This window comes from Sander vitreus, chromosome 4 (assembly GCF_031162955.1).
Source record: "Sander vitreus isolate 19-12246 chromosome 4, sanVit1, whole genome shotgun sequence".
In the NCBI taxonomy this organism is placed as follows: domain Eukaryota; kingdom Metazoa; phylum Chordata; class Actinopteri; order Perciformes; family Percidae; genus Sander; species Sander vitreus.
In genome coordinates, this window is record NC_135858.1 from 15,255,646 (window position 1) to 15,282,535 (window position 26,890).

General features: G+C 41.2%; 2 protein-coding genes across 2 annotated transcripts; one reads left to right on the forward strand and one right to left on the reverse strand.

Annotated features, from left to right (window-relative positions):
- Positions 1 to 2,497: 2,497 nt before the first annotated feature.
- bap1 (BRCA1 associated deubiquitinase 1) lies at positions 2,498 to 11,139 on the reverse strand. The gene is made up of 17 exons (XM_078248597.1): positions 10,933 to 11,139; positions 10,614 to 10,643; positions 10,430 to 10,484; positions 10,096 to 10,228; positions 9,090 to 9,209; positions 8,391 to 8,452; positions 8,099 to 8,241; positions 7,642 to 7,720; positions 7,422 to 7,545; positions 7,027 to 7,159; positions 6,759 to 6,925; positions 5,539 to 5,672; positions 4,942 to 5,405; positions 4,465 to 4,694; positions 4,136 to 4,228; positions 3,976 to 4,048; positions 2,498 to 3,507 (listed from the first exon to the last, which is right to left on the reverse strand). The coding sequence occupies exons 1-17, from the start codon at positions 10,967 to 10,969 to the stop codon at positions 3,374 to 3,376; spliced, it is 2,211 nt and encodes a 736-aa protein (XP_078104723.1). The 5' UTR covers positions 10,970 to 11,139; the 3' UTR covers positions 2,498 to 3,373.
- A 471-nt stretch (positions 11,140 to 11,610) lies between these two features.
- On the forward strand, positions 11,611 to 26,327 carry rad54l2 (RAD54 like 2). The gene is made up of 22 exons (XM_078248598.1): positions 11,611 to 11,756; positions 12,991 to 13,183; positions 13,325 to 13,613; positions 13,703 to 13,839; positions 13,953 to 14,090; positions 14,200 to 14,432; positions 14,543 to 14,725; positions 14,850 to 14,983; positions 15,071 to 15,267; positions 15,571 to 15,913; positions 16,029 to 16,206; positions 16,354 to 16,584; positions 18,056 to 18,174; positions 18,694 to 18,812; positions 19,328 to 19,427; positions 19,511 to 19,716; positions 20,087 to 20,256; positions 20,707 to 20,903; positions 21,353 to 21,537; positions 21,705 to 21,794; positions 21,881 to 21,973; positions 22,735 to 26,327. The coding sequence occupies exons 2-22, from the start codon at positions 13,042 to 13,044 to the stop codon at positions 23,745 to 23,747; spliced, it is 4,497 nt and encodes a 1,498-aa protein (XP_078104724.1). The 5' UTR covers positions 11,611 to 11,756; positions 12,991 to 13,041; the 3' UTR covers positions 23,748 to 26,327.
- Positions 26,328 to 26,890: the final 563 nt, after the last annotated feature.

The following is a 26,890-nucleotide window of genomic DNA, read 5'->3' on the forward strand; positions in this document are numbered from 1 at the left end:
CGCCTCGGGAAAGGTCTCGACGGGGAGAAACGATGTTGTAGATGGTTCTACAGCGACTGTAAAAACTCAGATGAAACTCAGCGCTGCTCCCCTTCCGCCATCATCACCTACAATTCAGCATCCCGCACGGAGCACGCGCGCTGACGGAGAGGGCGAGGGAGCGCGCTGACGCAATGGGTGGGAATTTGAATGGCTCATACGTGCGCGTTCACGACGCTCGGTTATCTCAAGTCACCACCTAATACATCCACGGTCACCACGCAAATACCTCTAAGCCCTCTATGACACATGACTGGAGACCACTGGGACCTCCCTGATTCAATTCACGTCTTTATCTCATTGACCACTTGTTTTTTAACCTTAATGACCAGACACATACACAATTATTACACATTATTGGCTGCATGTTCGAAATGTGACAATCCTTTTTGTCTCAAATTTGTCTATATTTTTTATATTAAATTAATTAATCAGAAACTATTTTAATAATCGATTAGGATAATCAAAATAGTTATTCAAACAAAAACCAGTACACCATTGGTTCCAGCTTCTGAAATGTAAATATTGCTGGGTTTTTTTTAGTCTTTTGCGATATTAAATTAAATACTTGGGGGTTTTGACTCATAATTAGTAGCTATAGGACTTTGGGAAATTCTGGAAATTGACGCCATTTAAAAAAAACTATTTTCTGACATAAACCAAATGATTAATTAACTAATTGAGAAAAGTGAAAATGTATGAATTCATAATGAAAATAACTGCAAGTTGCAGACCTAATATTCTTAAATCTAAAGATGTGTGTCTTTAAACCAAATTACAGGAAACCAGTGGTGACATAACACTACCTTTGAGTTAAAATAAAACCATGCTGTATGCTGTTTTTTTTAACTCAAAGGATGTGTGGCTGAGGGGTAGTTTTTTATTAGCTCCCACTCCCACATAGGCTATGTGTACTTGACCACTCTGCCAGAGAGCCAGTGGCATTATTGCAAGATGATCACACCAGTGCTCAAACATGTGATAAACACTGTCAGATGTAAAATAAAATAAACGGCCCAAATTCCTGGCAAGATAGAATCAAAAAGTCATGTTAAGATTGATGGTTATATATTACAAAGACTGTTCACTAATTTAGATAATGTCAAATTAATGTTATTTCATTTAGCAGAAGTACTAAATAGTAGCTCCACAGTAATTTATTAGAAATGAAATGTAACAAAAAACAGTTGCAAAACACCAGTTTAATTATACTTAGAATTCTACATATTCATCTAAATACATATGTGGGCTATATCACAGTCATGGTACCACAACACAATCCCTCTGCAGAAAGTCCAAAGTCCATTTTATTGTGATTGGCTCTCTTTACAGCATAGTAAAGGAGATGATTCTGAGATGGTCCCACTTGTCCCTGAAGGATTGCTCTCCCTAGTGTACACCAACTGTCACTACAATAAAACACTTATTCTGATCTAATAAACCTAAAAAACACACACACACACACACACACACACACACACACACACACACACACACACGACCGCGCACGGTGGTAAGAAAATTACTGCAATTACACTGTAATTACATCTAAAGCAGTATTGCATTTTTGCAAGGCTAACACTGAAAATTAACTTGACTGGTATTCTTTGTACCAAAGAATTTCCACTCATATTCATAGAGGCAATGTTCTAAAACTGGTATTTTAGTTAGATGTAAGTTGTCTGGAGTTCATAACTTCCTGGGAATAAAGAAATGACAGCCCTGTAAAATAAAGCATTAATAAGCAAAATTACAAGATAAGCCACATGTCAGTAAAACAATAACTATTTACACACACTACCTGCATAACATAATCACTATTTCATGAGTGTCACTTCATTTTTTGTGTAATTATTCTGTTAAATGGGTTTATCTATCTATCTCATATATATATATGCCACTGAGTACAAGATCAATAGAGGCCGGGGTCTACCATACCAGACAGGACCCCAGGTACAGGCTATGTAAAGATGCCCCTGAGACAGTCTAGCACATAACAGCGGGGTGTAAAATGCAGGCAGGTACAGCGTACATGGAACGCCATAACCAAGTGGCAGGCATAGTGTACGGAAACATCTGTGCTAAGTATTGGCCGGAAGTCCCAAGGTCAAAGTAGGAGGCACCTCCAAAGGTGGCAGAGAATGACAGAGCTACAATCCTGTGGGACTTCCAGATCCAGACCGATAAAATGGTGATGGCCATCCAGACATTGTGGTGGTTGACAAACAGCAGAAGAAGGCAGTTGTGATAGTGGTAGCAATCCCAAGCAACAGCAACATCAAGAAGAAGGAACATGAGAGGCTTGAAAAATACCAAGGGCTTAGAGAGGAGCTAGAGATGATGTGGAAAGTGAAGGCAACAGTGGTTCCAGTAGTAATCGGAGCACTCAGGGCTGTAAACCCCAAACACTGTAGTCATATTACTTTAAAAAAAAAAATAAAGAAGAAAGAAATCTGGATTATAGCAAGCTATTTTCATTGATTTTATTATAGTATGAATTGACAAGCACAAAGAACAATGGAACTCAGTGTACAAGTGAGCCAATTAACAGATACATATGTACAAAAACACACAAGTGCACACATCAGACATAATATTCACTGACTTTCAGATCCATTTCAGGTACAAAAATAACACAAGAGCTTGTTTTTCATTTGCAGGACCTCAAGAGATATTCATACACAGCTAGAGACCCTTAGATGAAAAGAAGAAAACTAGATGCATCATGACTTTCTTCTTCTTGAGTTTAAAAATTGCCCCCGAAGAATGTGATTAAAAGATTCTTTTTATGTTATATAGTGAAACACTAACAGTGAAGAGAACTGAAATGCTATGGATGAATATAACACATGGCCTTTTTTGTGAAAACATTCAATACTTCATTGGCACCATAAAAACACGAATAAGGGATACATTTGAGGAAATATCGACTTAGTTACCAAATCGTATATTTAGTGACATACTAAACTGTACTGACCATAAGACTGTAGAGTAGATCTTTTAATAAGAATGAATACTTTGCCAGATGTAAAAGCTTTCAGATGCACCATTGGGCACATGCCTTTTTTCATATTTACAAACCGTCAATAGCAGTGGCACGAGAAAGAATTTTTTTTTACATTGAGGCTAAAATGGTAGTACTTATATACATAAATGATAAAAGAACTGACCAAACACATGGTCGATTTCATGAAGGAGGGGAGGCTCTGGCTAAAATACAACACTAGACTGCTTTTATAAGAGTTTCAGGACTGCATCAATTTTCATTTTCTCTGTGGTGATTGCTCGGTGCTCACAGGTGCAAGTTTCTTACAGAAGTTATGATTGTTTGTAACTACTGGCGTTTGGCTTTGTATGGCCGGGAGCGTTTCCTGCGATCAGGCTTCCTCTGTTTGTGCAAGCGGCCAATACTCACTCCCTGCCGACGACGCACGGAAATGTTTTGCTCCACAAGGCTGGCCAACATGCCTGAGGAAGACATCCGGTCAGAATGAATGAAGGAGCAAAGAAATCATAAAAATACCAACAGTAAAAATAAGCAGATTTTTAGCATGCAATTAGGTTTTTGCATAAGTCTGGTGGGAATTTTTATGATTTATTTTTAGTCTTTTCTTTCTTCTTTTTATGTACATGTGTAGTAACGTCATAACTGTTGTATCTTTGTGTGTACAGCTGGTTAAGAGGAAAAGTGTGACCCTGTACGTATTTTAACTGTTAACACTGAGAACCTTAAATTAAAGAATGTGTATATTGGTCTAATATTTGTCTTGACATGTAGACCAATCTGTGTGAGTTTTTCAACAGGGACTAGTAAAACTCATTGTTTTGGGGATGCACACAACTAGTGCCAAATACTAGGGCAAAAAGGGGGCAAAAACAGCGAGAGAGAGAGAGAAACAAAAAAAAAGAAATAATCCTCAAGATAATGAGATTTACCTTCTTGGGCCAGCATTGATATAAAGGTGCAGATGAACTCATCGTAATTATGGGTCCTCCTCTGATCATCAATCTGATTAAATGAAAACAAAATATTTTGATTAAAAGCCAATAAAAACAAATTATATATATTGGGTTGTTGGTGGTAAACAAAACCTACTTTGTATTTCTTTCTCTTTTCTACTTCCTCCTTTAGGTACACCTCATAATTGGCAATGTCGGCCTCCACACACTTAAGTAGTGCGAGCAGCTCCTGCAAGAGACAGCATAAGATTAACCGCTCTGTGTTTGTTTATTAAATGTATACAGCTTCAGAAACAGCTACCTAATTGACAGCACAAGCAAAACATGTGAGATTAATGTGATAATATATATATATACACATTGCTATTTTTATCAGCCTGCCAAGATTTTTATATATATATATTAAAAAAAAATAGCAAAGCACATACTTTGTGCATTATAACACAAGAAAATTCTTGGACTTACTTTGGGAGAGTACTTATCCCCAGGGGGCTTGTTGTCTGCAGCAGTTTCCAGAGTGTTGGGCTTTTCCTTGCTCCCCTCTCCCCCATCTTTGCTCTCTTCTTTCACCTCCACAGACGGTCCCTCCTTTCCCTCTTTCACTCGTTCCTTCTCTACTGATGGGGGGTCTGCTTTCCCTTTTTCTTTCATCTTCTCTGGAGTGCAAGGCCGCTTTGTGCCATCAGCAGCCAAATCTACCGTACAGACAAATAAACAATCTATTAAAAATTAGCTAAACTGAGACAATCCATTATTAAAAGTAGTGTATGCTATTCTCATTAAAGGTCCCTCCAAACTGTTTACTTCCATTGTCTGAGATGATTAATATGCTCTGACTGCACTGTAAATATCAAGTGATAGACTCGAATGCTTACTTCAGCAGAGGCTTTTAAACCACCTTTGTAAATAACATGGACGACAGTAACGACCTCTTGTACTCACCAGATGGAGCGAGAGCATAGATGACTCCATCCTCCTGCAGGTGTAACAAGGCTGCGCTGACAGAGGGACCCAGCTCTCTTACAGCGCGGTTATGTCTGGAGTCTAGCCTCAGCATTTCATCTTCTCCGAACAGCACACGAGACAGATGGGATGCAACTGGACTGGATGGGCGTGTGGCAGCCTGGGAGCGTGCAGGTGAGCGCAGCGGGGAGTTGAAGGCACTGCCAATCTCAGAGGCTGTGTCAGTGCTTTCATTGCTGGGTGTGGGGGAAGGCTGTGAAGCAGATGTAATGCAAATGCCTCCTGTGCGCCCTTCTGTGCGTACAGAAAGGGGTGTATTTAGGGCATCTTTCCTTTGGGCCTCCTTCTTCAGTTTCTCAGCCAATACAGTGAGGGCAATCTGGCTCTCCATTCCAGCCCCAACACGTCCTGGTCGTGATCGCAGACTTGCCTTCCGTCTAAACCTAAAAAACAGTGATTTGAAACACAAGACCAAAATGTAAAAGCATTAAAGAGCTTTAGCTTCCTTCAGTCAGGTCATACCCACTAACATATAAAGAAAGTATACATACAGTATGTACAGATTACGATGCTAACCTGTTGGATGTGCCTGCGGAAGCAGTTACTTCCTCCTCATCATCCTCATAGTCATCTTCATCGTCGGAGTATGGGGGTTGGGGAGGCCCTGCCGCTCGAGAGCGACTAACCCCAGCAGCAAGATCCTCTTCTTCCTGTTAATCAGAGAATCTTTAAAAAAAAAAAAACATCCGCATAATCGTTGTCGTAACAACAGGAAGGGAGAAAAAATGAAAAACTGATACAAAAGAGGATTTCAGTTAACAGTATAGTGGTTTGCATTTTCTGAGTAAAGAAGCATTCTACACATCTAATGAGCAAGAGGGAGTGATTGAGACTCAGCAAGCCAAGAGAAATAACACGCACAGTGAACTGTCCCTCAGTCAGATCTGAGACAGACAGAAAACAATGTATGATCTTGTCCTAGTTGCCAGCTGAGTTGAATAGTAATGTTTTCACATAACTCTCAATGAAACACCTGACTCTGTTCTAGCAAATGGATATATGGTGTTATATGCTGTATATATTTTGGACTATAAAAATTCACAGATTTATTTACATGGAAAGAAAATTAGCATCATCCAAAACAAATACTGGAAAACAGTCACAATTATATACAAAAACACCCTTTAATCTAACCGTTCCCTTGAAACTTTAGAATATAGAATTATAAAGCCTAGTATTTAGTAAGTATTCTGTATTTGGTAAAAGTTCTGGGGATGATGTTGGTGTGTGTGGTTTGTTTGTTGATTTGTATTGTGAAAACAAAATTAAAAAAAAACAATTGTATAATGTATTTTGTAAAAGATATGTCAAAAAATAGTTCTAACACCGCCAAAGTCCTGAACACAATCTGAAACATTTAGTCAATTAGCGAATAAACTGAAAACTTATTGGCAACAGATCGTTTAAGTAAAAACTTTTGTTTCTTCTCAAATGTGAAGTTTTGCTGCCTTTCTTTGCTGTATATGATGATAAACTATGTAGTTCGGGGACAAAAGCTATGGGTAAGTTGTGATGAGTATTTCCCCCTATTTTCTGACATCTTATGGAGCAGCAATAACTGATGATAACAATAATCATTACTTGCAGCCAGAACAAACCTAATCATACAATACAACCAAAGCTTCTAACAAAGATCTTTAGCGGCCAAAATGTGTGAAGAAAGCACATGACACACACTGGATATAACCAAAAGACCTTTCTGAACCAGGACTTATACACTTTACTTCTCCTTCTACCTGCATTGGAGACTTGGCATAGTTGTGGTTGTCCAGGAAAGCAGGTAGCCGTTGAACAATGTGGTTGGGACTGGTGACTTCCTGTGGTCCTCCTCCTGTGGGGACTGGGGGTTTGCCCATGACCTTAGAGTTTCCTGAGGGGCTAGGGGCATCCTTGGACTCATTCGCTGAATCCAAAATGAGAGTGTATTTCAGTTGAATGTTTATGGTGAGCAATTCACAAGACGTATTTTAACAAGGACTGGGGAAATAAAGGCAACCTAAGTACCTGGATCAGCGCCCTGGGTTGTAACTGGCTCCACATCTGCCTCTTTCTTAATCGCAGTGGTGCTATCATCAGGGGAGGAAGACTCCTGCTGCTTCTTGTCATGGACATGCTCGGGCTGACTGAGCCGGATCATCTGAAGACAGGACAACACACAAAAAGGTATTCTACAACATACTCACCAATGCCAGTGGACATGACTAAGGAGATTCTGCTAAATCTCGGCTCCATCACATTTCCTTCCCAAAGGAAATGTATACATAATACACACTTATTGGGAATGTCACATTAGGACACAAAACCAAGTGTCACCTCGGACATGCTGCAGCAGAGGTTATAACAAGTAATCTATTTTTATTCTGTTTCGGCCTTTGGTGAAACTTCTAGCAGTTCCTAACCTTCTGTAGACCCTCCAGAACAGTCTGTCGATTCCTCTTTAGAATTTCCAGTTTGGACTCGTATTTCATCCTGCGGTCAGGCACCACTGCCATCAGGTTGAAGCGAATGTCATGGTACGGTTCACTGAAAAAGAGCAGAGCAGCAGCATATGAATGAAGCTGTGAGGGTGTGTGTAGAAGGTGAATCACCATAGCTTAAGCTAACTGGCTCAGGACTCACCCAGCAGTGGCCAGTCCAATCCTCTCCATGATAACCCGCCGAGCTTTATCGGTCCATTCCTCCTCCTCTCCCCAGGGCCCTGAAATAGAGTGCAATATTATGATTTATTTAGGCAGCAATTTCCAAAATACAAGGGTGTAATAAAACAACACTAAATGCAATAATAGCAAATATGCCATAACAAGGTTTTATCCCATGACGAATGAGGCCTGATTTCAGACTACACACTGGAATAAAAGCAGCTGAAAATAATGATGAAACATAACAAACAAAAGTAAACTCTAAAAGGAGAAGAAATCAGAATAATGATTCTAGAAAATTCTGTCAGCATCACTGATGCAGACAAACCTATTCTCAACATATGCACACCCTGGTTCCATGGCTGCCAAAATGTGACAGTGTGACAAGAACAGGACTCCTTTATTTGATCTATTTCTCTGTCAGTGTGTACTCATACCGTGGTCAATGGGGTAAGCCTTGAGTCCATCGAGCTCAAACAGGCGGTCTTTGATGGGCACATAGCTAACAAAGTGGAAGGCCTCCATGGTCCGCACTGCACTGATCCCATTCTGTTTCTCCGGCAGATGCCTTGGCTCCGGTCTCCATAGAAACACGGAAAGAGAGCTTAAGAAACTGATGATTGCTCAAAGCCTGACATCTTTAAAAATATGGTAGACCAATCAAAGAGGATTTCCTTCACAGAATCAGAGACACCTAATAATTTAAAAAGAAACCAGACTGTAACCTACCTGGCATGGCTATTATGTGCTCTGGCAAGCTCTGGGGCATTTCCTATTGCGTAACCTTTACTCTGAAAAATATATAAAAATCAAAAGTTAAACATGAAAGTGGGAGACGAGGAAGGAGAGATCGAGAGCGTGATTTGAAATTATATTTAAAAGGTACAAAAACTAGTTGAATGTGTTTGGCAAGCTCTTTGGGCCATTTTTTGTTACCTTGACCATTGTCTGCTCTTATATATTTGATAGGTTTGCGAAACATAATTCTGATTACCTAATCTATTTCCACCTAGTCTTGCATTGCATAATTCACCAGGGGGGTATGGTCTGGCTACACAGCTTCTCTATTCTGGGATAGGCGGAAAATAAACTCTGGTTTGTTTGCATTTCTTTAAACCAATCACAATCGTCTTGGGCGGCAGTAAGTCCTGAATGCCACCTTGGTGCACTTGCAAAACAGATAGAGGAGATAGCAGAACATGTGCGGGATGTCTTTATCCCAGCAATGTACATCAGGTAACCCAGACTAATTCCCACCAAGTACCTATATAGTTTTTGTCAACTTACTAGGATTTCTTAGCCTGTCAAGAATCAAAGGAAAAACAAATCTGAGAGCTGATTTTCAAGTTAAAACTGTGAATATAAAGCACACTATTAACTTACACTAAAATAACAGAAATAAATGAGTGAGTGTGAGAAACATCTTACCTCTGGACTAAAGCCTTTGGTGAAAGCCTTCATGCGACTAAGGGTGGTGCCAAGCTCAACGCCACTGCAGTTCAGAAGCACACTCAACAAAGCGTGGGTGGCACATGAATTTGGTATTAGCTAGATTCAAAATGACAGCATAAACACAAGTCAAAGACAGAATATGCATTTTATTAACTATGTTTGTTTGGGCATTATTGCAAGATATGAATACACAGGCTAGAATTGTCTTATGACCTCTACTTTGGTCGGTTGGATCCAGCTTTGCATTTTTAAAGTTTCATAAATGTATATTAAAGGACTATATGTCCTTTCATTATTATGGAATATTATGATCTGTGGTTTCATATATTGTGGTTTTATTATATGTAATTTTACCAGGACAGTCTGTTGAGATAAGGACATTTCATTTTAAAGTAGTAATAGTTTAATACTATCAACATAAATAGTAATAGTAGTTCATCAACAGAACATTTTCAGAATTGTTATATTTAATTTAATTTGAGGTATTACTGCATACATGTACACATTTTACAATATATATTATATCATGTGAAAACACTAAACTTTAGCTGTTTAGAAGTACCACAATTTACTGGCTATTCACAATTTCATACAATTTGTAAAATGAATAATTTTGACTAATAGTCAAAATGAGCTATCTATTTTCACAAATGACTTTCAGGCCTGATAAATTGAATGAATATGTAACAACTTAAAACTAAAACAATTGCTATCTAAATGTGATGTTAAATGGATTTTTGTCCAGATTAACATTTTGACTATGAATGTTATATATATATATATATATATATATATTTATTTATTTATTGCTCAGGAGCATTGTATTTAAATTATGGACAGCACGAATACTGACAACATATTAAGAAATCTGCTATGTGTTTTATGACTTCAAACACAGATCAGTTGCTCATTAGTCAATATACTTAACATCCCAGCAATAACTACAATCACTGCCAACATCTATCATCACATAAACACTTACCTGATGAGCAAAGAACATATCATTTACAATTTCCTCGTCAATGACAGAGGTCTCATCCACCAAAGTGTTAACTTTCCTCCTGGATCGACGTTCCTCAATCCACTTGAACAGGAAGATGAAGCCATAGACAGGACTAAAAAATAAAATGATGCCAAACGCTTTTTACATGTTGTTGCTACAGTCCATGTAAGCAAAGGAACACTGTTTGTATTCAGACATGAGCTTGGACGTCACTACCTGACATATCTGCCAGGTAGTTTCATTCTTGATTTACTTGCAATGATTGTACACCAAAACAGACTTGAATAAATTTGATTGGTTAAAGGTTACATACCTTTGACACTTGCTTTGAAGATCATAAATTTCCTCTACTTGTACACCTTTGATACCTACAGAAAATACACAAAGAAACATTTTATTTGCTTTATTAGCCCCAGGACTCCAACTCGGAGTTGTATATGTTGGTAATTCACATTGTACACTCTAAGAGATTTAGCTACTGTATATGAGCTACTCACCAAAATCTTCAACCAGCAAAGTGAAGAGTCCTGAAATTATTAAACGTTTTATTTAGGGTTCAATTACATATAATACAACAGAAAACAAATGAAAGACCAGTGTATTATTTTTTCTAATAACATTACTGCTTCTCGTATTTCGCCTTTGATTTCCATCAACTTGCATAACACAATACAAATAAATATTCTATTCAACATTGTTTTAATCTGGCATTTGCATCTCTACAAGTTTCAAAGCCTAATAAGTCAAGCTGCTTAAGAGGCTAACTGTCCATTTGGCTTCATGTGGAAGCTAACATTTGTTAGCTGTGTTTCTCACCTGGATCACTCTCGAGCTCCAGCCATCCTTTATTCATTTTCAAATGTGTGCACAGCTGACTAATATTTAAGATGTGTTCCAGTCCATGTCCGAAAGAGAGGTAATAATCTTAAACGATAATGGTGTATCCATTCACGAGACAACTGTGGAGAGCTCAAGATAAACACAATAGACAGAATTGGCCGCCTACAAACTACGTCATCAAGAAACGACGGGTGGTCGCAAAAAACACAGTCCTCTCTGCAACTTCCTGTAGTCAAAATTAAATCAGTAGTTTTGTTTATTATGTGTGCTTTTTATTAAATGATGATAACGTGTATGTAAAACAATACACATACAATTCTAAATAATAGTGAGTGTGATATACAAAATAAAGTAAATATTATATTTTTCGTAAGTGTGGCCATAAAATCACGACTTTTCTCCCTAACTGCTCCACAGTACTTTCTGAACGTGCCATAAGAAATAGTCAAATTAGGGCATATTTAATGCCAGCCGAACACACAAACAGTACTAGTCATGTAATGTGTATATATACACTATTTAAAAATGTTCCAGTTTTTACGTTTAAAGGCCTAGTAATTCGGACATGAAGTGTTGCGAACATTAAGAGTTAACCCGTTTTTTTTTTTTAGCTTGGCTTTTCACAACACCGGAACTTTAGTTGGAGCTACCTCTACGGGGACAGTGTTTATGGTAACACTGGAAAAAATAGAAATTAGCAACGTTTATCCGTTCATTTACACAGGACTGTGCGAATTAATTTATTGGTCGTTGTATGCATAGCGAGGTTTCTTGAAGAGTACAGCGAAGCCGCATTCACGGTAAGATCCAACAACGACCCGATGTTTGAGTTCAACTGGCGCGTCTTACCTTACCGACAGTGTTAGCCTGTTTGTAATTCAGACTAGCATTAGCTACGTCAACGTTACACCTGAACAATATACGATTGTTATCTTGCTGCGACAGCCGACAAAACAGTCGATTCGGCCCGAAAAGCTGTTTTTCTTCCAGCCCAAGTTTCATCCAGCTACTCTGTTTTGCTGCCACCAATGGACAATGAACAGTTCAACAATTACGTGGGTTGTAGCGTTTGAATTTGCGTTTATTGTTGTGTAATTGGCATATTGGTCTGCTGACTCAGTCTGAGAAACAATAATATTTATATGCATTCAATTAGGTAACCCATTAAGCCAACTAACCACAGCTGTTTGATGTTAACGTTAATTAACAACAATAACAACATGATAATAGATAAGATGCATAGGTAGCTTCGTGCTAACGTTACTTTGCTAGCTGCCTCCACCCTCGATTCAAAAGCCTTTGGATTAAATCACGTGTCACATCTAATTGAAACATTTGCAGTCTTTTGAATCTTGAACTATGTATGACCTCCCAGATAAATAAATAAAAATAAGAAACACATGGACTCAGATGCCTGACATTAAGTGTTTGATATACTAATGTAAACATACTGTATAAGGACTTTAGGAACCTTAGAATAATAGGCTAATTTGGATAGACCACAAAAAGGACTAATTTCAATATAATATGTACACCCAACTTTTTAAAGTATTTTTGCTGTGAGACATAAGGTTTGCAGCTGTCATCTCACCAAATTATTTTAAACCGATCCCCCAGTTCTCCAACATCTTTGCCGGGTACCTGTTCATTACAGAAGTGACTTTAAGATGTTCCTGGTGTCCAAAGCTCCAAATGGTCTAGCCCCAGATTATATATCAGACATGTTTGAGGTCTACCAATCCAAGAGCTTTCCCAGGTCACACATCAATTGTTGCTTTCATATTTCATGAGTACATTTAAAATCTGCCGATTTATATATAATAATATATTTTGGGGAGTTTCTTCCCTCTCTTGCTATTTGTGTGTGTGTGTGTAAAGAATTACTGTTAATCAATTAATAGATGGACAGACAGTTGATTAACAGTGCAACTATTTCATCAATTAAAAGTACTTAATATTTTGGTCGTAAAATGTCATTGTCAGATAACTGTTTACTTTTGTAATGTTAAAATGTGATGTCTTTTATTATTTTAGAGCTCCTGATGAAGGTGTGTAGGTAATAGTTTGAGAGCCTTGTAAGACGCCATGTCTGAAGAGGCAATTTCAGAAAGTGACCTGGAGCCCAGCCTTAACAGTGAAGAGGAGTATTCGGAAGAGGAGGACAATGAGGACATGGAGGAAGATGAGGATGAAAATGATGGAGACGATGAAGAAGATGATAGTGTTGGTGAGTGACAAATGAACTTCTCTTGTGCCTCTTATTACTCCAATGCATTCACAGACAATGCTAAAGAAAGAAAATAAATGTGTGCTTGTTAACGAGTCTTTGAAGACATCAGCTGAAATACTGTCTATTCTCTCTCTCAAGGACGGCCTGTGAGTGCCCAGGGCAGGACAGACACAGCTCAGGATGGCAGGGACTCCACCTCAGCTACCTCTGGAGAGCCGTCCTCAGGGCCTCCGTCTGAGCCCGCGTCCCGCCCGTCCTCCAGACCCCCTTCTCGCTCTCAGCCTCCAATCAGCCCGGAAAACTCAAGCCAGAGCAAGCCACCTTCCAGCAAAACAAAGAAACATAAAGCCTCTAAATTAACCAAATCTTCTAAGTCTTCAAAAGGCTCCCAGCCATCTAAGCCTGCACACATGAGGAAGAATATCAGGTACATTTATCTTGATATTGCTCCTCTGGTATATTACGTAATATATTTTCCAGTCTTATGTAAACTGAATTTTTTCCTTGTGCTAACAGAAAGCTGCTGAAAGAGGATCAGCTGGAGGCGGGGACCAAAGCTGCTCAACAGGAGGAGATGGACAGGCGGAAGCGTCTGGAGCAGCAGAGGAAGGACTTCCCTACACCAGCCTCGACTGTCCCAGACTCTCAGCTAGGTGACTGTCCGCCTCTATCAGTGAAGCTGCACCTTCCAGTCATACTTAAAGTTTGACATTTCTTTTGTGTACTTTCTATCTTATTTTCCAATACCATCCCATCTCTCCAAAAGTCGACACTGCTTCAATTTTAGAAGTATCTCACTTGGTCCCTGCTCTCCTGAGCAAGCAGGATGTGATCTGTCTGGACAGCAGTGGGGATGAAGATGAAAAGGTGGACCCCAAGCTGCCTTCACTTGCCATTAGAGATGGTAAGATATATGATACTTCTAACTATGATGCCCTCCCCCTGAGATATTCCAGACTATGTATAAATTGGCAAGCTCTCACACAGTGTTCACTTCTCCTATGATGATGCAGATATAATTGAGCTTAGTTCTGGGGACGAGGATGCCCTGCAGATAAGCAGCGAGTCTGCCGAAGAGGATGCTGATGGCACCGCCGCCTCAGAGGAGAGCAGCGGGGCACACATCAACGACGCCATGAATCTGCCTGACGCCCAGGGTCGAGTGCTGGTTAATATCGGTCACCCTGCAGAGGAGAAAGACATTTACCTCGCTCCACAGCTGGCCAAGGCCGTCAAACCTCACCAGGTATGCCCACCATCTCCCTCTCTCTCGAACTCTCAAAACATAAATGCTCGGTAGCAGAAACCCACAGTCCAGCTTGTTTTCCCGCAAACATTTGTCTCCTCATTTCTAAGATCGGGGGAATCCGGTTCCTCTATGATAACCTCATTGAGTCTCTGGAGCGGTATAAGACCAGCAGTGGCTTTGGCTGCATCCTCGCTCACAGCATGGGGTTGGGCAAGACACTGCAGGTCATTTCCTTCACTGACATCCTACTGAAGAATACTGAGGCTCACACTGTGCTGGCCATTGTTCCTGTGAGTAATTAAAGTGTATATTATGTTAAAAGAAATGATGTGGAGTACTCATTCATGTTCCCTGAAGTTACTATCTTATTTTGATTAAATTAACCTCCGAAATCTTTGTTTCCTTTGTGAAAAGGTGAACACACTTCAGAACTGGCTGACAGAGTTTAACCTCTGGCTCCCACCACAAGAATCCCTTTCCCCTGACACTGACCCTGCATTCGTCACCGGCCGCACATTCAAAGTTCACATTCTCAACGATGAGCACAAGTATGTAACATGCCATGTTGTGTGCCAGGTTAAGCATTCATTGTCAAACATTTGAGCTGTTAATCACGTTGACTGTGTGACCTGCAGGACGACGCTGGCCAGGGCCAAAGTTGTGGAGCACTGGTCCAGAGATGGAGGGGTGTTGCTGATGGGTTATGAGATGTACCGCCTGCTGTCCATGAAGAAAAGCTTTGTGATGGGCAAGAAGAGGAAATCAAAGAAGCCCGCAGGACCAATCATCATTGACCTGGACGAAGAAGATAGACAGCAGGAACTCATGAAAGGTCAGCAAAAGTCATCAGTTTAAGGGAGCAGTGGCCTAAACAAAGTTGTCTGTGTGCCATTTTAAAAACTCAAATGAGGTGCCTGGGTAGCTCGCCTGGTAGCGCGCGCGTCTATATACAGAGGCCTAACAGATCCTTGACGCAGTGGCCGCAGGTTGGAACTGCTGCATGTCCTTCCCCCTCTCTCTCCCCTTTCGTGTCCTAAATAAAGGCCTAAAAATGCCACACAAAAAAAATCTTTAAAAAAATGAATTATTTAATTTACATTAAATGTAAATTACTTTCATTACTTTCTCTTTTCAGGTATTGAAAGGGCCATAGCGCGGCCTGGCCCAGATGTGGTGATATGTGACGAGGGTCATCGTATTAAAAACTACCATGCCAGCACATCACAGGCTCTGAAGAACATCCGCTCCCGGCGCAGAGTAGTGCTGACCGGTTACCCGTTGCAGAACAACCTGATTGAATACTGGTGCATGGTGGACTTTGTTAGGCCTGACTTTTTAGGCACACGTCAGGAGTTCAGCAACATGTTTGAGCGGCCCATTCTGAACGGGCAGTGCGTGGACAGCACACCTCAAGATGTCCGCTTGATGCGCTACCGTAGCCATGTGCTGCACAGCCTGCTGGAGGGGTTTGTCCAGAGGTAATCTTTCTGTTAGTTCTGGAAATTTTGAAATTTGACATCATGAAGAAAAAGCATAGTAGGCTGGATGATGCTAACCTGTCAATGTTCTCTGTGGTGCTTTTCGGGGTTACAGACGAGGTCATGATGTGCTGCGAGACCAGCTCCCCTCCAAGGAGGAGCATGTGATCTTGGTGCGACTCTCTCCCATTCAGAGGGCGCTGTATACCGAGTTCATGAAACGCTTTCGAGAAGCAGGGAACAGTGGCTGGCTGGGTCTAAACCCACTCAAAGCCTTCTGTGTCTGCTGCAAGGTGAGTCTGTTTTTCTTGCTCTTAGGTAGAAACCTCTTGCACTGCAGGGCCAGCCCAACCTGTTTTCCAGAGACGCATTACTGAGGAATCAGGTTAATTCTTGATCAGGTAAGCCTCCTTTTTTCTTTTTTCCCTGGATCCCTCCAGATCTGGAATCACCCAGATGTCCTCTATGAAGCCCTGCAGAAGGAGAATCAGGCAAACGAGCAGGACCTGGACCTCGATGACATCACCTCAACTAGTAACCCCCGCTGCCCTGCACCAGGTTCTGGCCTCAAAGCCAAAGTGACCGACTCGAGCAACAGCAAAGGCAACAACACCCTGCCACCACTCAATCACTCTCAGGAAAGAGCCAATCAAGTCATCACATATGAATGGGTATGTCATGACAGTCCATATGCTGTAAAGCTGTTTATATACTCTACATAACAAATACAGCTAAAATAGTCCACTTGTTTTGTTTCAGACCTCAAGCACCAAATGAGTAAAGTTTTAAATATTGAAATATACTTCTTTGTTTTGTGCTGCTATGTCCACTATACCAACATGTAGGGCCCTAACTTGCACCCGGCGCAGTGCAGCGCAGCACAAAGCCTGACGCAAGTGTCTTTGCTAGTTTAAGACCGACGCAGTTGTCAATTTCCCGTCCAGCGCCCATGCCGTTTAAATAGCGAATGCACCTGCGCCCATCTGTGCTCGTCTTACAGGGAGGTGTGTTCAGGTGCATTCTTGGCGTATTGCTATCTTGAGGCAGCGGAAAGTAATTGCGCCATTGACCAACAAAAACCTGGTCTAAAGTCAATAGTGCAGCATTTCATTATTTTAACAGCGCATGAGTAAAATGTGCCCTAAGCTCGTGCACAGCGCGCGCACACTATGCTTGTTACACACACAGGGACGCGCAGTAGCACACAAACATGCAAACGATTAAAAATAAAAAATATTACAATGTCAAATAGTATTATGATATGATCTGCTCGTGCGCTTTCATTTCACGCACAAGCAGATCAGTTTCTTCTCCTGAAAATCTCTCCTTCCTGCTTAGCAAATCCGCCATTATAATAGCAATGCGCCAAGGTACAAACGCGCCTGGCTTTTAAAGGGAATGGGAGATGACACTGTTTCTCCGGAGGCTCCACGCAGAGCTTTCGCCGTAGCCAACGTAAGTGACCTGATGTTTATACTTGTGTACTGGTGTGTGCGTCGAGCCGGCGTGTGTGGGGAGTGCGTGGTAGAGCGAGGGATCAGTGAGAGAGTGACGGCGATTAGCTTCGGAGCGAGTAGCGACTCTAGAGTCATAGTGAGAGAAACAAAGTGTCTCCCCTGTTCTTTCTGACCACGGTGGGAAATCTTTAGCAGGAAAAGTTAACCCTCTCCTTGATTTCATGTTGTTTATGGAGAAGGAGAACCAGGAAATGAGTCAGGGGAAATGCAACGCTACCAAGCCACGGCCGAGCGACATGCGTCGCTGCGACGTGTAGTTACATTTTTCAAGAGGTGCACGTCGGGCTACGGCGTAGGGTCCGGCGTATGCTTGTGTCTTCATATACCTACGTGCGTAGCAAGTATAAATCAGCTTTTAGACACAAAGTACAACCCTCTTGAGCTATGCGCCTGGCGCACAGACCCTTTTTTCTGCCGTTAAACTAGCAAAAGGGGATTCGTACACACCCTAAACCCACCTGCGCCAGTCGCCTCATGCCGTGCGCTTAGATCGTTAAAATACTCCCCGTAATCTTTGTTGTCATGTCTGTATATGGGTTTGTTGATTCGTTCCTCCAGGCCTGAAGTCGCGCTGCCTTTTTAATTCAACAGTTGTTGTTTTTTTATTCCACATTCTATGTTTCAGGCAAAGGGCATAATGTCAAACTACAGCACAGGAGTTCTGGAGAACTCTGCCAAGATGATTCTGCTCTTTCATTTGATTGATGACAGTGTAGGAAGAAGAGACAAGATTTTGGTCTTTAGGTAAGTCCAACTTACATTGCGTTAAACACAAATCCACTAGTAAGCGGATTAGAAAAGAGGTAGACAGACTTTGCATTTCTGCTAATTACTCACTTATTTGGAGCTTTCAGAGCCTTTTACAAACTGTAGGAAATTAACATTATAATCCTCCTACATCTTATGAGGGTTTTCTGCTTCCCTTTCAAGTTACTCTTGTAAGCACGAATTTAACATTTAACCAAAATGATGACCTTTTAATGAAACAAAATTAATTGTTGCTTGTAGCCATTCATGTGCGTACAGCAGTGTACTGTCTGTGACTATAAAAAACAACAACATTTTGACGGATTAATTGTAAGTCTTAACTTTGAGTATACCAGTCCCCACAAAACTGTTTTATTTCATGATTATGTTATTATTATTATTATCATATATATATATATATATATATATATATATATATATATGGTAATTATTTCATACCATAGTGCACTTACTTTTCTTACCCCTTATTATCTGTTTCCACTCTGTACCCACTAGTCAAAGTTTGTCCACCCTGACGGTCATTGAGGACTTCTTATCGAAGAGAGCCATGCCGAAAGGCATCGCCTCCTCTGACGCCCAGAGCCAAAACTGGGTTCGCAACCTCAATTACTACAGTGAGTCATCCAATCTGTGCTCGCTCTTCTCTCTCTTCCAACCCAGCCGCTCTGCAGAAAGTTTGGTCACCACCACTGAAGCCTGAAGCCTGTGATTATTGTTTCTGTATCACTGGCTGTAATTTCTCAAGTTCTTCAATTTGATCATTTGTCTTTACACTCTGTGCTCTTGCTGTAGCACAGGGATTTGGGGGATTAATAAAGTATATCTTATTTTATCTTATCTTGAAACAAGTTGAAGAGCAATCTATTTGCAATTTGAATGATATACTTATATAAAATGTACATATATCCCCCATGGATAGTTAGATTCTTCCAGTCTTTTTACTGCTCTGCCAAGATGAAAAAATACTTTTTCAAAAAGAACTGATAGAAATATCCATGATTAAAAATATCCCAGCTTTATCTTGTCTTAAGTATTCAATGAAACATATTACCATGATCCACTGTGAGGTAAAGTGCGTTCAGGTGCTTCAATGCTTCAGTGTTGAGAGATGATGTGTGTCTCTCTACAGGACTGGATGGGAGTACTTCTGCCTCAGAAAGAGAGCGACTTATAAATCAGTTTAATGACCCAGAAAACAGCACAACGTGGGTCTTTCTCCTTTCAACAAGGTATGTGTCTCTGCTCTCTGTTTTCTAATAATTGTCACACTTCCTGGGAACACTGGCAGAATAATTTGCTGTGTTCCTTTCAGAGCGGGCTGCTTGGGGGTAAACCTGATTGGGGCCAACCGTGTCGTTGTGTTTGATGCCTCCTGGAACCCATGTCATGATGCTCAGGCGGTGTGTAGGGTGTACCGCTATGGTCAGAGGAAACCCTGCTACATTTACCGCCTTGTCTGTGATTTCACCTTGGAGAAGAAGATCTATGACAGACAAGTCTCCAAACAGGGCATGTCCGGTAAGAGATTAGTACATGTGAACCTTGTGTTTGTTAGACATTGCATTTTTATTGCATTTGCACAATCCCTTTTTTTATTATCCAATCAGTACTAGAGGGGTCTGTTTCATAAAGCAGAGCAAGTTCCAGCTATTACTAGTTACATGGTAAAGTGCAGTTAATATCAGTTAAAGTTGGTACTTTACTTTAATTCTTGGTTTCACTAGTAATTCTTGAATAAATATTGATACTATTGTGTCAGGGGACTGTTATGAAAACCTTGTCCAAGTACTATTAGCACATACCTAACCAGATCTAATGTGGGCAGTAATTAACATCTACCTGAATAATATCCAGTCTTACGATGTTGTGCCTGTGTGTTTGTTTAAAGACCGTGTGGTTGATGACCTGAACCCAGTGCTGAACTTCACTCGTAAGGAAGTGGAGTCGCTGCTGCATTTTGTGGAAGAGGAACCTGATAAAATCTCTCTGGAATCCCGGGGGGAATTTGAAATAGTGATGTATACAGCTTGTCAGCTTTATCCACACCTCATCACCAAGGTACAGTTGCATGATCGGCGTTACTTGAAACAAGTCTAGACTAGACGCAAATAAGGCAGTTTTTGTGGTTTGAATTTAGCTGTTTGAAAACTTAACCCTAACAGTGGCACAAGTATGGGCTTTCTGTTGAGTACTACTGAGACTGTTTTGATGCTCTGGTGTGTTTTTAGTATTTGTTCACTTTATGTCCAGGTAAGCCAGTGGTCTTGGGCTGCAGAAACGCAAACTTCTGAATGCCTCAGTACTTACCGAAAGAAACACAAGACTGAGTACACACAGAAATTCTAGTAACCATTACATTTCCCTAGCTTACCTAGTAGAACTAAAATCCTATCTGAAAAGGGCTGAAGTCTGTCTGTGGGGAAATAAATAAGATCAACCTGCCACTTGCATGTTCGATCTGATGGTTGATCTGTAATTAAATGTCCCTCTTTCCATTTGGCTCCTTAGCAACCTTTTCATCACGAGTCTCTGCTGGTGGACCGGAAGGAGTCGAAACTGACCAAAGCAGAGAAGAGAGCCGCCAAGAAGAGCTATGAGGATGAGAAACGAGCCTCGGTGCCCTACTCTCGCCCATCATATGCCCCCTATTACCCAACCAGTGATCAGACGCTAACAAACATACCAGCATTTAACCAACGCGGCTGGTGGGTTTCAGACTGCATGTTTGCGCTTGCATTCCCTTCGGCTATCTCATTTAATTGTTTGCGTGGTGGCAAACGGATGCTAATGGTTTGTTTGACTGTAAACAGTTAGCCCTTTTCCTGAGTAGCTCAGCTCGACAGCTAGAACCACAAACTAACCAGCAGTGTTTTCCTGATGTTCTGTGATGCAATGCGCTACAATTTATGCTTTCCTCCACCAAAATGTGCAGTTGCATCCACTTTGGACAAAATCCCCTTAGAATCTGAAAATGACTGTCCTACCTTGCTTACTGGAAAAAGCACAGGTCCAAAAATAAAACTGTGGTTTGTTTGACGTTGTAGCGCTACATGAATTTCTCTTCTTTTTTAAATACATTTCCCATCATACTAGACAAGCCTGTTATGTGTGTATGTGTGTGATCATCTCATGAGTTCAGGCCTCAAATTTTCAGGCGTCCCATGGCACGACCAGATGACAAGCCTGTGGCAAGTGTCAGGCCCATCCAGTCAACTCCGATCCCTATGATGCCTCGCCAGGTCGGCATGGGCATGGCTGGCTCCAGCTCTGCCGGCAGCCTGCCTGTCAACTTCCTGCAGAAAGCTGGAGTTTATGTACAGAGGATCGTCACCACAACCGGTAATGTGTAATATTTGTGAATGCTTAAATCATTGAAAGTACCACACCGACTCCGAAATGTTACATTTTGAATTGACCAATTCATCTTTAAAGAGAAGAAAAATTAATTATGTCTTTGTAATGTAATGAGCAGACAATAACATCCGCCATTTTGTCCGGATCTACAGATATTGTAATCCCAGGAGCCAACAGCACAACAGATGTTCAAGCTCGAATTAGTGCAGGGGAGAGCATCCATGTTATCAGAGGATCGAAAGGTAGTTGCAACAATGCAATAATTGCTCTCTGCCTACAAAGCATTGTATGTCACTGCCTCCATCACTTGATGTTTTCTCCACCACAGGTACCTACATTAGGACAAATGATGGAAGGATTTTTGCTATTCGTTCTGGAAAGATCAGTAGGCCAGCAGTCGGGGGCTCTGCTGCTGCAAGAGGTACAAACATCTTTATTATTCTTGGTTCCTGCTGCATAGTTTTGCATTACAGCCATCCAAACAACTCATACAACGTTGGGCAGTGTTCTTTTACACATGAAGTTCATCTTACTTTTCATGAGAAGTACTATCCGTACAGTACAATCCGTGACAACAGTTGTATACTGTCTTCCGTGGCTCTGCAGGAAACTTTCAGAAGTCTGAAAAAATAACTTGGATGATGTCATAAGGGTCATCTCAGTTTTGGTTGAGACTATAACGGAAAGCCTGCCTTACAAACTGGAGATGTGGAGTTTTAAAGATGTGGGCCTTTTAGGAGGTGTGGAGGTTTGATGAAAGACATGATCAAGTTGGAGGTATTTGGGGGCGTGACCCTTACTCTGGATTTAAAGGAGGAAACAATGAGGAATCACTGTTAATCATTTGTGCAGGGATTTGGTTATTTGTTTTTTAATATTATTTGTACATATTTGGCTACACCATCTTTTTTCCAGGATTGACCTTCCAAGAAAAGATTATTCAGAGGCACTGAGACACTTTACATGTCTCCCCACATTTCATGACTCCATTTCTCTCTCCAAAGAAAAAATAAAAATTCTTACACACACACACACACACACACACACACACACACGCACAGACAGAGAGCTTCTTTGGAAATTGATTTTTTGGGGGATTTAGTTCCCGGCACCACAAAGGAGACAAAGCAAGTGGTGTGTGTGTTGCTTTCTACTCAGCTTGCATTTCTCTCTCCTCCACAGACACCCAGGGTTCCCTGATCCACCCACTCAGTAATGGCTGTTCATCGCCTATGGATCAACAGCAGGGCTCCCCCAACGGGGAGCAGCGGCCCTCCTCTCCCTTAAACTCTGAGATTCTCAGAGAGTTCAGCCGCTATGCTGCATCCACAAGTGATGTCACTGCGGGCATGGGGAATGAACTGCCGTCACCATCAGAAATGGTGGCTGTACCAGAAGGGGATGAAGGAAGTTCGCAAAACAATCAGACTGCTGACCTCAGTAGGCAACTCGGTGAAGACCTCTTGAGCTCAGCTTTAGAGATGCGAGGCAGCAAGCGCAGGAGTACTGAAAGCCATGGCAACACACAAATGGGAGGAAAACGCACTTCTGCTGCAACACGTTTCCCTGGACTGTCAATGGGCTCCAGTGGGCTCAGTTTTCCCCCTGTGGGTCTGAACACTACCTCCCTACTGGGGAACCTAGGTCACATAAGTCATCCACTTCTGATGGATGGTAGTGGTGGATCATCATTCCTTCAGACACCAGGACAAACACTGGCTGACCTACAGACCATGTTCCCCTCTGCAGGCTCGGACCTACTGAGACAGTCTGCCACAGGACACCTTCCCACCCCCTCCTCGTCCTCTCTGTCCACTGTTTTCTCCTCTGCTTCCACCACCATCCCCATGTCATCTACACCCTCGGCAGCAACTTCTTCCTCCCTGGCGTCAGGTTCCCTGCCTTCGTACTTGATGAATCCCAACATGGCTGGCCTGCTTTCGTCAGGCTTCCCTCTCAACTACAGTCCGTCGCTGCTCTCTGAGCCGAGGATGTTCCCCACTTCTCTCCTCTCTGGGTCAGGGGGATTCCCCACGCCTAACTCCAGCTCTACTGCATCCAGTTTCCTCTCCCATTTCAACAATCCCACTTCAAGTCTGTTGGGGGCAGCTCTGACCCAGCCGGACATACATCAGAGTACGGACAACGGCGGCAGTAGTTCAGATGATGATGTAATAGAGGTGACGGGACAGTAGAGACTCAAGAAGTCCCAGAGAGGCAGTTTCACACATAATTTACATTAGGGACGGGAATGATTACACAGTTACTAAATCAACAAAACTGATTCTGTTACAGTATCTACCCTAACCTATGAACGGATAATTGAAGGCCAGATGCATTGTTATAGTCTGATTGTGTGAGCGCATCAGAATGCATGGGTGTTCAAGAGAAAAAAGGGAAATTCTACAATGATGAAGTGACTGGTCATCTAATTTAAAAAAGTTTTTTTTTTTTTTTTTAAATCAATTTTAATCCTGAACACATACTGTGAAGTTGGAAAAGATTGTGATAAGTTAAATGTGTTTCGGCCTTGCTGTTAGACTAGCCATTAAAACGGTTTATATCATTCACATATTTACCAGTGAAATTAACTGCATTCCCATTCCTAATGTTCTCATTGAAACAACACACACACACACACACACACACACACACACACACACAGACTCTCACCTGCAACTGAGAGAATCAACTATTACCTTAATGACTGTACACAGAGTAACAAATCGTTATGCTGAATATCTTCTACTTGTTCAGCTGGAGCATCAGACTAGTGGGAACAGACCATTGTTCGGGGACCAGCTGACATTTTTGGGGGCTTTTTAACCACAGCATCTCCTGCTACACTTTAAACAAGGCCTCACTGTTAGTTTTTTGTTCTCCCTGAATGCAGATGGAATAATGTGAGTAAAAACTGCTTCATGTTGGATTGTCTCATGATATATTGCTGTGAAACAGTCTGGTGCAAACCAAAATCTGATGTTTCCGCAGTACTCACCTGCTGAACACAAATATACTCATTTTATTTCAGCACTGTTTCTAGTAAATAATACTGGTAAGTTACATAGTAAATAACTCACAGCGACTACAGAGCGTTGTTAAAATCCACCTGACAATATATTTAGAGAAAATCCTTCGAGGCTTACCTTGAATAACAGAATCTTAGGCTTTCAGAGCATATTTTAGTCTTTAGCAATTTGATAGACATTGTAGCATCCCCTGTTGAATGGATATTATGTGTGATACTATAACTGAACATGTTGATACTTTGTAAATAGCAGTCATTACCATTGTTTATATTGCAAGTCAATACTGTGCAGTGTGTAGATTTTGGTTGTAGAAAGATGGTTTATTATTACAGTGACTATCATGATGATAAACACGCTTTTGCATTGATGCTGGGGAAACAAATGTATGTTCTTTATAATTTACCCCCCCCATAAAACTAAAATGAATGTACTTTATTGTTGGCCTTTGATAAAACAGAGGCAGGGACATGGATTCGGACTGTGTTCTTTCATTTTTAGCCTTAAATAACACAAAGGGGTCTTGAGTCTTAGCATTTATCGTAGTACATCCCTTTTACAAATCTATTGGAACTACTGAGCATTTAGACAGTCAGTGTCAAACTCAAAACACAAGCATTGGGCTGATTCAGCATTGTGATTAAAAGCACCAAGTCTGAAAGCTAAAAGGAGCACAAATGTTGCTAAATCATCCACCTCTTTTGTTGCAGTTTTTACTGAAGTGTCCCCCACCATCAGTCAGCCTACACCCTACATGTAGTTTTGACTCTTAATTTTCTAATGGATTATTTTTTAGAACCTCGCTGAGAACAAATATTACCTAAACTGTAGAAAACATTGCATTCACACGGCCTGAGTGTTTAAAACCTTAAGTCAATGAAGCCACCAACCATCAAAACAGATATCGAACATGACTGTGGACCGGTGGTGGCCTTACCAAACTGAGAGTGCCAACATGTGGTAGCTTTTCACAGAGGTGCGTCTTTAAAACCTGTGCAGTGTAAGTAGCTTCTGTCAGTAGTCAGTCGGTGTAGGTCTGCGATGCTTTAGGGAGTTTAGGCCTTTGCTGTTCTCTGTAGCCTTGTGTTTCTGTGTTGTGAGGACACCTCAAGGTATGTAGACTGTAACACTGGATAACCTGAGACAATTTTTTGGTAGGTTTGTTTTCTTCTGAGGATCTTTTGCTCCTACAGTCAAGAGTACTGTTCACATTTTGTTACTTACTGCCTCCTTCCCTGTTGTTCTGGATGCTATGTTTCTATCATCAAGGATGTCTCCAGTTGTCTTCAGCATGTCTTGGGCTGGTTAGTTTCAGATTTGAAGGTGGAGCTGGCTCTTTGAAAAATGATAATATCTGTTTGTGAACTGAATTGTCTTTATTCTCAGTCCGTTGGAAACACTTTGCATTCGAATCTTGTGAATCAGTTTATAAAACAAAACCTGTCTGCCATTTCTTGTCAGTTATGTGCATTTTTGTGTTTCATGCAAAAAAAATTTTTTTTAATGTTTTTTTATAACTTCTTATTGGTGTTCACTGGCCTGGCAGTTGTTTCACTTTTCATGTAAGCGTCTGAAATGTATTTATGATGGAAATACATTCTTTTTTTGCAATTACATTTTTTAACCTTTTGTTCACTTTGACCCATTGACGGCTGATCCAGTAAGAATTTCGTACATGCAGCCTAGATCGAAGCAAAATATGACTGTGTTATCAATGTTATTTTAACAATAAAACACTCTTCTATTGCAGTGTGAATCATTTACAAACGCTTTTAATTTACAACATATCTTTAGTATGATTTATTATGTTGTATTCAAACATGTTGCTACAAAAGTAATCAAAGGCAGCATAAATAGTCAAAAGGCAGGATAAGTAACCTGAGATACAATAATTCAACATATAGTACAAGTGCTGGTCATATAATTAGAATATCATGAAAAAGTTGAGGAGCTGTGGTTTTAGGGTCTTAGGTGCCTCAAGGGGCGGTAACCCACGAACACTGTGGTGGACACCGGTGGTCAGGGAAGCCGTCCGACTGAAGGAGGAGTCTTTCCGGGATATGTTATCCCAGACGACTCCGGAGGAAGTTGCAAGGTACCGAAGGGCCCGAAGGGCTGCAGCCTCTGCCATGAAAGAGGCAAAGCAGCGTGTGTGGGAGAAGACATGGAGAAGGACTTTCGGTCGGCACCAAGGTACTTCTGGAAAACCGTTCGCCACCTCAGGAGGGGGAAGCAGGGAACCATCCAAGCTGTGTACAGTAAGGATGGGACGCTGTTGACCTCAACTGAGGAGGTAATAGGGGGCGGTGGAA